Genomic DNA, 11,860 nt, shown 5'->3' with positions numbered 1-11,860 from the left:
AGGAAATTCTCCAAGACCCAACTCCCTAATCTAAGATGGTAGACGAGCTACCTTGGAGACAATGGAAAAACTCAACTTGGAGACGAGGTTGCATGTTACTACTATGTTTTTTTGCATCTTCTTTTGGGTGTTTTCTACTCTCGGGGATGTGAAAGTTTCTACCTTATGAATTAGTTGGCTTTATTAAAGCCTCATAAGTGATATTTCGAAATTAGCCTTCTCTATGTGATCAATTTCACTTCCGCTTGACATTTCCTGGTGGCGTCGCCATGAAAGGCCTCAATTGGACTTGCATCTTAAGTTAAGGTATCTAATTGGCCAAGAATAAAATAAAGGGACTAAATTGGCACAAGTATGAAAGTATAGGGACTAAATTGGCCATTTCCCCTGTGCAAAATACATAAAACCGCTAGGAACGGTTGCTAACGTTCCTGCCCGTGGTCCCTGTATATATTCACCGGCCAGCGGGGGTTTTTCGGTCATTTTGACTCAGAAGAAGAGCTACTTCATCACTGACACCAGCCTCAGCTTTCGCGCTCCCCAATTGTCGCCGGACAGGGCCGTAATTTCCCAATTAAAAACCCTCGAATTCTTCCATAGCTATTGGAAACAAAATTAGCTACAATTAATTACGAAGGCCGAATAATGGAGAAAAAATACGGATTGCAACTTCGGGTGAAACCCTCGCAACAAAAGAAACTTCCTCCTAGACCTCCTCTTCCCAAGTCCCTCGGCTTTCGCGACGACGACGACGACGATAACCGCGTTGAAGCTGAAATTTCGCGGCAAGCCTACAAAAACAAGTCTCTTAGAGATGTGAGTATTGTAATTAGAATTTTTTTTTTTTAAATTTGTTTTGAAGCTTTTCCTTTTATTTTTTCCCTGAATTTTATGAATTCTTTGGGAACTGAAGGTTGAGGAGCAGTATAAGAAGGCATTGGAAGAGGATCCCTCGGCGTTTGATTATGATGGAGTTTATGATCAAATGAAGCATGAAGTTGCTCGTCCTGTTGCCAATGATCGGCAGGAAAGGAAGGTAATTTTTTTCACTGTTATGAAGTTTTTACCTTTTTCTTGTTGGCTTTGATTTTCTATTTAATTGCTTAATCTGAGTGATTAATGCTCTAAATTAGCTCCAAATTTCTGGTGGTTTGGTGGAAGTTGGAATTCAAGTGATTATATGTTGTTTAAGGAGCATTCATAGTGAAGCATTTTGATTATTTTGTGGTTATTTTAATAGCAGTAATTTGTGGGGAAGAACTGCCAAGTAAGATAATCTTGGTTACTCGTGATCTCAACTAAGCAAAAGAACATGAAAGTTTGTGCTAGTTCTTGAATATTAAGAATAGTGTGAAGTTGCCCATGTTTGATTTCGGGAACTAGCAGTTGCTTTTCATGGACGTGATCAAGTGCAAGGCTGTTTAAATAAGGTAGGGACTAGTGTTGAAGAAGGTAGTTGAAGAGTTCAGATTAATGCCCTATCTCATTCTCGCAAGCATCTAGCCAAGGTAGTTTGCACAGTAGAATAAAGAAATAATGTCTGCAACCAAATGATCCATGGGCCTATAAATTCTATTATATAAGCGAGGCACTCCCCTGCAGCCTGCCAACAAGATGTTAAGATGAGCTAGTGCTTTAATAGTTTGCATGGAAATGCTAAATAGAACTTTAGTAATCCACTGGATGAGTTAAATTTTACTATTTACTCTTGGGCTGGCAAAAATTACAACCATCTAGAGCACCCAAGGTGATACATTAAGGAGAATGACAAATTGTGCCTCTGTACATAAGGGAGCGAATTCCCCCTCCACATGGTATTTGTTTTCCAGGGGGTGAGTTGGGGTGTAGCATGTGAGTAAACATTGGATTAAACTGAGTAATATTTCACTTTACCGCAAGCGGTTACTTACCTTTTGATATTCTCTTTTTAGCATCTTTACTCTTCTGTTCAACATTGCCAATAGATCAAGGAGAAGCAAGCAGAATACTAAAAGAGCAAATATTACACCCCAGTATTCAGTGTGAGGATCATGTGGAGGTGATGAGACGGAGAGTATTGAGGGAGTGGGAACATAAAATATACTACATGATCATCTATCGTCTCTGTTTTGCCTGCATTTGTGCTCTTCTGCAGCCACATGAATGTATCTGGAATAAATTTATGTGAATAAATATTTTGCTTCTGCTGAAAGTAAGAAGAATTTAGTAGTAGCATTAGTGATTTTCTACTTGCTTATGGAGCCGCCTTGTTTATGAATATGTGATGATTAGAGATATTAAAAACTGTATTTCCATCTATTATTTTTTTTCCTTCAAAAGAAATAAGGCCTTTATAAGGTTTTGTCTCCTTTCCTAGATGTTATTGTGTATGTATTGTTTTCCATTCGTCTCAGTTTTTTCTTCCCCAACTAATACTCAAATTTGTTGCTTACCTTGAATTTGTTCCTACGTATATTTGGTCTCTTGTTGCAGCCTAAGTATATTACAACACTAATGGAAAAGGCAAAACAAAGAGAACGAGAACATGAGGTAGTTTATGAGAGAAAACTTGCTAAAGAGAGAAGTCAAGAAGACCACCTCTATGCAGACAAAGATAAATATGTTACATCTGCGTATAAAAAGAAACTTGCGGAGCAGGCTAAATGGATGGAGGAAGAGCGTCTCCGGGAACTGCGAGAAGAGAAAGAGGATGTAAGCCACACTTCCATTACTCTTCATTTGGCATTATTTTGTTTGTTCACGCTTAAGATTGTGAATTAATGTTTATGTCCCATTACTGGATACGGGATGTCACTAGTAAATGGCGATCATTAATTTTATTATATCATTTCTTGCAATTCTTATCTAATCTGTAGATTAGTGCCAGTTCAATGATTTTTCTTACTGCATACCTCCTTTTATTATTTTTGTTTTGTTGTACATGGGGCATTGGGGGTGTGAGGGCGCTAGGGTTGTAGGAGTACTGTATTGAGCATGCATATTTTCTTGGCTGCTGTTACTAAATGATTTTTTCATGACTAGACTTTCAAGTGGCTATCTTTCTTGGGAGTAAAATCTTGCACTTAATTGGTACTTACAGTGTCTTTTTAGGTTGGAGATGTTAGTTTGCTGATTGTAATTTGAAGTTTTGTCTTTGATTCTCTCTCTCAAGTCTCTATACCTGATGATGTAGTGTAAACTTAACTGACGTCGTCTGTATGCACTACCATCAGAGTTATACTTTCTGTTGAATGAATTGAATACAACAATTTTTGTAGCAATTGTGCATAGTCTGCCTTGATCTTCCTGTTCTCTGACTTTCTGTTGTAAGTTTGTTGGACAATATCAGTAAACTTGAAGTCACTCATTAATGCTCCAGGTTACTAAAAAGACAGACTTGACCGACTTCTACTTCAGCCTTGGAAACAATGTTGCTTTTGGTGGGGGTAAGGCCGAGTTTACAAAGCCCAAGAAGCAGAGTGACGAACCTGTAAACAGATCACCTGAAGAAGTGCCTCCTTTGCCAAACTCTGAACCTGAGTCAACTAAGGAGATTAAGAGGCATGAAAATGAAAGTCAACGTTCTCCAAGGGAACAGTCTAACGATGGAGATGCCAATCCTTCTTCTGAAGCTTCCGAACATGAAAAGGCCAAAGATGAACCATCAGTAAGTGAACAACCAAGAGATAACCATCATAAAAGAAATCAGGACGCGTTAACTGCCGCAAAGGAACGGTTTCTGGCTAGAAAAATGGCAAAGACTAATTAACCATATATTTATTTTAGGTATTCCGGATGTTTCTGGCATGATAGAAGAAGCTCATTTCCTGTTGATTCTCTGTATTCTGGTTCGGTGCATGTCTCTTACTACACTCTCTTGTTTTTCTCCACTGTATAATTCTCTATGGCTATTTCTAATAACTGCGCTGAAATTACCTTCTTATTGTCACTTTGTCTCTATTAGCTTGGTCACTCATTCAATTTAATTGAGTTGTTACATCGTAGCGATTGAAGGAATGGAATGATGCTACCCCAGTTGAAAAGAAAGTTAAGAAGGATAGGCTAATTCAATTAGAGGAGGAAGGAAAAGAAAACAGACAGATATATTGCTTGGAAAGGGGAAGGAAGAGAGAGTATATTAAAAAGAGCTCATCATTCCTTCCGTTTCTCTCCGTTTTGCTCCTTATTATTTCCCCTTTCCCCTTAAATATTGATCAAACACAGAAGACCAACTCCCTCGTTGTTCCCTTTTACTTTCCGTCCCATTCCCTTAATCCAAACAATGCCCTAGTTTTCCAGCTTTGATAGAGAAAAGCATATTGTCGGGGCATGGTGTAGACTTGACAATTTTAGAACAACTGGTCCTCCATGCAAAAACGATAAATAGGGATGGCAACAGGTCCACCCCATTACCAAAAAAAACTCCCCCCACTTCCGCCTCGTTCCCCCCACGCCCCACCCTGCTTTTCCCGCAGGTGTTTGTGGGTGATAATTTATTTTTTTTAAGAAGTTTTTATTCAATAGATCAAAACTAAATTCAAAGAATAAAACAAAATACGAAACTGGAAAAAGTGAAAAAAGAAAAATGTTGAAATAAAACACCAAGAAAATTAAGAAACTTAATTGGATTGTATAGATAATATTTGGGAATACTCATAAAATGCATAACATATTTGTGTCAAATATCAATTAGGAATTTGAATAGAAATGGGATATAGGTTATGTTTAATTGTCAAATATTCTAAATTTATTATTATTAGATTATACAATATATTATATTTATTTATATTAATAAATTGAAGCGGGGGAGAAAAAATTTATTTATATTAATTTTTTCTCCCCCCATTTAAAATGGGGGAAGAAAAATGGGGGGAGAAAAAATTCCTCCATACCCGCCCCCGCCCTGCCCTATCCCCCGCCCCATTACTCCCTCCGCGGGGTGGGCACCTGCGGATGCCCATCCCCATTGCCATCCCTAACGATAAAGAACTCATCAAAAATAAGTTGCTTTGGTGATTCTTTTGGCCAATTAAAGGGAGTAGAATCGTGTCAGTAATTAAAGGAGTAGAATAAGACTTTTCCTTATCTTTTCTACTAATTCTTTGCCATATAAAAAACAAATTAGTGATTAGCATAGCTAACTTCACTTTAATTTGCAACTTTTGAGTTTTATCCACTTCAATTCAATGTTGCTCATTATAGGCTGTAATAAATACCATTACAGAGGTACTGAGTTTTTGGTTCAACGCTCTTTTACTGCATAATAATCAAGGTGAAGGGTCCCCATATCCCCTACAGGAATGAACTGGGAACAAAATTGAGAACTCATGTAGTAGCAGACAAAGAGCAACGGTTGTAGGTTTCCATTTCCCAGCTCGGCTTGAAACTGACAGTTCACGTGTATGTGTATTAAACCCATGCTCCCGTACCCAATAGTCCAACACCAATTGTGGCATGGGCATCGTGGCATCAACCTCAAGCAATAATAAAATGTTTTAGGCTATTGTTACGGGCTTTGGTGTGATGCAATTTGCACTATAGACGAAATAGTAGCTTGTCTACTATTGCCCAGAGAAAAAGATGGCCACACTCTTGCTAAAGGCTACATTCACCACAAAAAAGCACAGGCGGACAATGGAAAGTGGTGCTAGCTAGCTGGGAGGTGTGCAAGCCTTGTGCAGTGGTAGTAATGGCTTGAGGTAGGGCGTTTTCTCAAAGGAAGTGGGATTAAGAGAAGACAATGGAAAAGAGTCAAGGAAAAGAACCTAATGAAAATGTAATTACTAAGCCAAGAAATGTTCATTAACTTTAGCAATATTTAGAACATTATTAACAGGTAAATCAGCCCAAACCAAGCAGTGACTAACGCAAAATTGCACAGGCACTGCTGTGTGACTAAGGAGGCACATGTACAAGATATGTTGATATGGTTTAAATTCTCTCTTTGTCTTGTTTGGGTTGCTATTTTCTAAAGAAAAGTTTTAACGTTTTTCATAAACACATTTTTTAATTATCTTTTTATCTCATATACATCAAATAGTTACAGTACATTTTTCTATAAAAACAATCCAAACGGGAAGGTCCTATGATCCTTTACCTGTTTGTCTTCTATATCCGGTGAAGAGATACATGGGATCGTTTGTGAAGCACCAGTTTGTCTACTTCGGAAGCAATTTGTTGCATAGATAGATAGTTGTTGATGCTGCTTGTTAATTTCACATGCCATTAGTGCTTTTGCCTTAAAGTTTCTAAAAGTGTTTAGCACCTCTATCATTCTATGCATGACCACAATGCATGCCGCTAGATTTATGAATTTCACTATAACAACTGTTTTTCTTGGGAAGGGGTAAGGATAAACTTAGAGTTGAAGCTATCCTCATTGTAACTTGCAAACTGCAAAGAAAAGAATCATCCAAATCACAAGGTATGATCAGTCTGCAAGGTCAAGATACACATGAGCACATACTTTAGTTCCTTTAATCATGCCTCGTACATAATTTGGCTGAAAAGCTGGTGGCAAAAGGCAACAAGAACTATTGTTTGATTAGCCGTATCCCTTCTGAGGAGGGTCGGGTTTGGTGTTTCCCCTTTTGAGGAGGGTTGTATTAGGTGGTTCGGGTTTGGGGAGGAAACGTAAGTGAGAGATCCCGTTTTGTATTGTTGGGGTTTTAATTGCTATAAATACTTACCATGGTCCATGGCCAAAACCAGCCAAACAATGTGAGGAATCACATGTGAAACAATCTCTTATACCTAACGCACAATGCTTCCAACAGTATTCATTTTTAATTTGCATACACAGCTAATGTGAGAGTTACATTCAACCAAATCCTTTAAATCTTATATCTTCGATACCCCAAGAAACGATCTTGAAAAGTTATCTGAGACCCTCCAAAGTCTATAGGCTAGAGATATCCCCAGTGCCACAAATATAGACAAACTAAACAAATTAACTAACAAAACCAATGAGCTTAAGAAATCTCTAAATTGGGTAATCATTATCCCATTGCGCTTTCGGACAAGAACTTCATCGCCAAATCTGTTCAAAGTTAGTCACTTGCGGCATCAATTGCTGCTTTAATGAACGTGATGTTGAAGTTAGGCATGATAGAGAAGTATGCATGGAAGTTGAGTTTTCATCAGTTCAGTAAAAACTAATATTGAGCATAAGCATATTTATGTCTACTTTATAAATGCAGTATGGCCAAATGTAAAGAGCAGACTTCAACCCTTGACTCTCATTTTCTTCTCAGCCTAAATATGTAAAACAAAGTGCAGGATTGGGGTTTGAGTCTTTAGAATTGTTACTGCTTGATTTTGAACAGTATTTACAACGGCTAAATGCCTAAGTTGGTGAACATTGAATGCTTTTCAGCAGGTTCCCAAGATTTTCAACCACACCGACGTTATCATTAAGCCCCCTTTTCAACTTTGCGGTTAGCATATAGATTCAGTGGCTACAAACACTAAAACACATGCAAGAGGACAGTTGTGCAACCTCAGAGGCAGCATTGTGGCATTTGTCATCAGCCAATAGCCTAAGCTTTATTGCCCTTTTTTGTGCTTTACTTGAGACAACAAAATACAGCTCTTACTAGTACTAATACAACACCAGTCTTGTAGTAGTTGTATTATTGGTTTAGTTTATCTTCTCTGATCTCCAAATCATGGCACAAACTTCAAGAACGATGTCTTTCTTTTCCTGCTTTCTCCCCTTTTTCTCTCTTGTCTTTCTATTGCAAGCCCTGCAGATTTCCTCATCATCACCCACCCCAATAACTATACCTCTTTCATTTTCCAACACAGATTCATATGCAGATCTGTACCAAAAGCTTTCTCATCTAGCTTTAGCCTCCTTAGCCAGAGCCCACCACATAAAAAATCCTCAACTATCCAGTACTGCCTTCACCAGCACTACTCCTCTGCTGCCTCACAGCTATGGTGCCTACTCAATTTCACTCAGTTTTGGCACCCCACCTCAGACAATCTCCCTCGTCATGGATACTGGTAGTGACTTTCTTTGGTTTCCATGTACCAAAAGATACCAATGTAAAAACTGTTCATTTCCAGGCGCACGGGAGATCACTTCGTTCAGTCCTAAACAATCATCATCAATTAAGATTGTTGGATGCTTGAATAAGAAATGCAGTTGGATTCATCCAAACTTTGATCCTCAGACAAGTTGCGGCGAATGCCAATCGCTTAGTGCAAAGAACTGCACTCAAATCTGTCCACCTTATCTTATTCTTTATGGTTCAGGCTCAACTGGTGGAATAGCAATTGTTGAAACTCTGGATTTGCCTAACAAGAAAGTTCCAAACTTTCTTGTGGGCTGCTCTCTTTTCTCATCCAGACAACCAGCAGGAATAGCTGGTTTTGGAAGGGGACCTGCCTCATTGCCAAGCCAATTGGGCCTCAAGAAGTTCTCTTATTGTCTTCTCTCTCGCAGGTTTGATGACACTGGCGAGAGTGGCTTCTTGGTGTTGGATGGTGACTCCAATTCTGGTAAAAAGACTGAAAATTTTAGCTACACCCCGTTGGCTAAAAACCCAATTGTGGCTGGGAAAAGTGCACTTCAGGTTTACTACTATGTCGGTTTAAGGAGAATCAGTGTTGGAATGAAGAAAGTAAAGATCCCATACAAGTACTTAGCCCCTGATTCTGATGGCAGTGGTGGAACTATAGTCGATTCAGGCTCAACGCTTACCTTTATGAGTTCACCTGTTTTTGAAGTTGTGGCCGGTGAATTCATAAAACAAGTGAAACTATACAGAAGAGCAGAAAATATCGAGTCCTTAACAGGTTTAAGGCCATGTTTCAATCTTTCTGGGCATGATTCCATAGTGTTGCCTGAGCTGAAGTTCAGCTTCAAGGGAGGTGCAGAGATGAAGTTGCCATTAGCCAATTACTTCTCATTTGTTGGTGGTAATGAGGTTCTTTGCCTGACTATGGTGACAGACAATATTGGTCCGGCCCTGACAACAGGGCCATCAATCATTTTGGGCAGCTTTCAGATGCAAAATTACAACGTGGAATATGATCTTCTGAATGAGAGATTTGGGTTCAGGCAACAATCTTGCAAGTGACAAAAAGTTCAAGCAGCAAATGGGGGAGAATGACAATTATTGCAAATAATTTCTTAGCTAGATAGTGTGATTATCCTGTTGAGCATGGGTTTATCTAATAATCTTTATGTGCTTTACAAAAGTGAATTGCATTCTTTGGTAGAAGAAGCAAAGAGAGAAACTACAAGAACCATTTTACATTGACGAAAGCAGCATGTGCAATTGTAGGACAATTGGCATCTGTTTTGACATCTGGTGTAGACAGACGTATGAGAAGAAGCACCATGTTTTTTACTTTAATCTATTGAATAAGATTTTCAATCATACATTTTCTTCTTCTTCTTTTTATTTTTGGGTGTAATTCAACAAGTTAACGTTACTAAATTGTTTTGATTTTGAATTTGCAATCTTAAGCTGAGGCAAATGTTGGACAGTGTACAAGGATTTCAACAATATAAGTTGGCATGGGGTCCCAACAAAGTTCTGCACTTTTCCTAATGGCTCCACCATTTGCTGGAAAATGCTTCCTTCATGTGTATCAGCACATGCATTTTTGGAAGCAGCCACCCAGAAAAAAGAAAAAAGGAGAGAGAGAGAGATGGATTTGTCAACGGTATTGGTCATTTTCCTTATTATGTTCTAAGCCTGTGACAAGAAAAATTGCATATGTATGCTGGTAAAAAGTTAACAACACAGAAGAATTAGATTTTCTTTTGAGAAATAAAGCTTTTTTTGTATCTGGGCATCAGAAAAGTGTGCTTTTTCGGAAAGGAATCTGATCCTGGAATCTGAACTTTTAAGGATGACGACAATGTCCAAGATTGCTTTAAGGCCATCAGAAAGTAGGAGCAGATAATGTAAAGGTGCGATAAATGTATGAAATAGCATATCTTACTTTTGCACTCTTTTTTTTTTTTTTCCCCATCGAAAAATTTTGAATTTATGACCTCCTATTTATAATGCCTCTTACGTTACCAATTTATCCGGCCTTCTCCAACTTTTGTACCGTTTAAAACCCCTTATTTCTGTAATTATAATTTGTCTGAGTAATTTGTGTAATTTACAAGAGGAGATGCTAGGAAACTTCGTTTTGCAGAATTTGTGAAAAGTCAATTGTCTGCCTCATGTCCTTATTCCCACCAAGAAGAATAAAGTCAAGTGTACCGTTCAAAGTTCTCAATAATTAACGTTTTCTTGCCATCTGGTGACACCAATATGGCTCCCAATTACCAAGTTTGTGCACCAAATCATGGCATATGGACAAAAACTATCGTGAATTGTTCAGCTGTAGCTCATGAATAACCAGAAAAAGGGAAAAAGAAAAGAAAAAAAAGGAGGAATAAACTTTCTTTTTTGGTAAAAAAGAATGCTTTCTTGCACTTAAATTGTGGGGAATATGGACCCCTAATAGTGGTACGAGTTTGGGAGTTTTCAGTTAGCTACTAAATGCGAGTATAGTAGAAATAATGGCACCCTTTTCTGTTCCGCAGACAAAGGTCGTGATCTTGGCCCGAAAGAGGACCAAACTGTTTCTCTTCCCCCTTTCTATTTTGGTACCATATCAATTGCCAAATAAACACTCCAGTTCCCTGGCCATCAGGGAGGACTTAAGTCCCTCTTGATGAGCTCTGGGTCGGGGTTCAAATAGCAAAAAAATCTAAGGGTGTTGTCATAACACCTTTTTGGTATAATCTGTATATCTACTAGTTCCTAACACACAAGTTTCCTTAGGCTCCATTTGTAGTCAAAAAAATTCAATGGTGGTGCCATAGCACTTCTTTAATCTAGTCAAATCTGTATACCTACTGGTCCCTAACACACACACAAGTCTCCTTAGACTTCATTTGTAGCGAAAAAAATCCAAGAGTGGTGTCATAACACCTCCTTGATCTAGTCAAGTCTGTATACTTACTAGTCCCTAACACACAAGTTTCTTTAGACTTCCCTCCTCAATAGATTAGAATAGAATAAGTTATACAATTGTTATCATTGCGGGAATAAAAAATTGCCAAATAAATAGTTTCTTCTGATTTTGAAGCATTTGATTATATATAAAACTGACGAGTCTCAGCAATACCACCAATAAAACTGACATTCTTTATATAAAGCAACACCACCAATATAAGTACTTGCAGAAATGAGACGAGCCTCAGCAATGCAATTACTACTGTTCAGCACAAATACACGATATGAACATAGTCAAAAGAAAGGCGCGCGTAAACGTGAAGAGCCAACCGACACAAGTGTTTATGCTATGGATGGAAAAAATGTGTTTTATCTATTGACACGTTTGTGCACTCACCGGAAAAATCTAAAAAAAGAGGGCAAATTATACTTTATCCTACTGTAGTTTAGTATTTTTTTTTTACATAATCTCCCTATAGTTTCAAAAACTATAAATAATCCTATCATAGTTTATATTAAAGTGTCTGACGGAAATGGTCATTTGTAACGAAACTTTTAAAAATATCGAAATTACCCTTATAATACATATTAATACACTAACCCGTATGATTTAATGTTTTACCATATAACCCCCTTATGGTTTTCAAAATATACACATAACATTTCTTAGTTAATAAATAATTTTCAACTTTACATAAAAGTATTATTGACATTTTAGGTGACTCCGTTACGGATGATCATTTCCGTTATTTTAACATTTTAATCCAAACCATGATGAGGTTATGTATAACTTTTGAAACCATGAGAAAATTATGTAAAAAAACTAAACCATAGGGGGATAAATTATAATTTACCCAAAAAAATATACAAATTGATGTGTACATAAGCACAAATTTTTCTTAGCAAATGTT

The 11,860-nt window shown here is 37.8% G+C and overlaps 2 protein-coding genes across 2 annotated transcripts; both read left to right on the top strand.

The window, feature by feature from the left end:
• Positions 1-434: 434 nt before the first annotated feature.
• Positions 435-3,928, top strand: LOC113705414 (uncharacterized). The gene is made up of 4 exons (XM_027227268.2): positions 435-816; positions 914-1,036; positions 2,473-2,691; positions 3,359-3,928. Exons 1-4 carry the CDS (start codon positions 646-648, stop codon positions 3,746-3,748), a joined length of 903 nt encoding a protein of 300 aa, XP_027083069.1. The 5' UTR covers positions 435-645; the 3' UTR covers positions 3,749-3,928.
• A 3,337-nt stretch (positions 3,929-7,265) lies between these two features.
• On the top strand, positions 7,266-9,368 carry LOC113705407 (probable aspartyl protease At4g16563). Its single transcript, XM_027227257.2, has one exon. It carries the CDS (start codon positions 7,647-7,649, stop codon positions 9,063-9,065), a length of 1,419 nt encoding a protein of 472 aa, XP_027083058.1. The 5' UTR covers positions 7,266-7,646; the 3' UTR covers positions 9,066-9,368.
• Positions 9,369-11,860: the final 2,492 nt, after the last annotated feature.

Source organism: Coffea arabica, chromosome 1e, assembly GCF_036785885.1.
Source record: "Coffea arabica cultivar ET-39 chromosome 1e, Coffea Arabica ET-39 HiFi, whole genome shotgun sequence".
NCBI lineage: Eukaryota > Viridiplantae > Streptophyta > Magnoliopsida > Gentianales > Rubiaceae > Coffea > Coffea arabica.
Note: the sequence above shows the minus strand (reverse complement) of the source record. Positions and strands in the feature narration are given on the sequence as shown.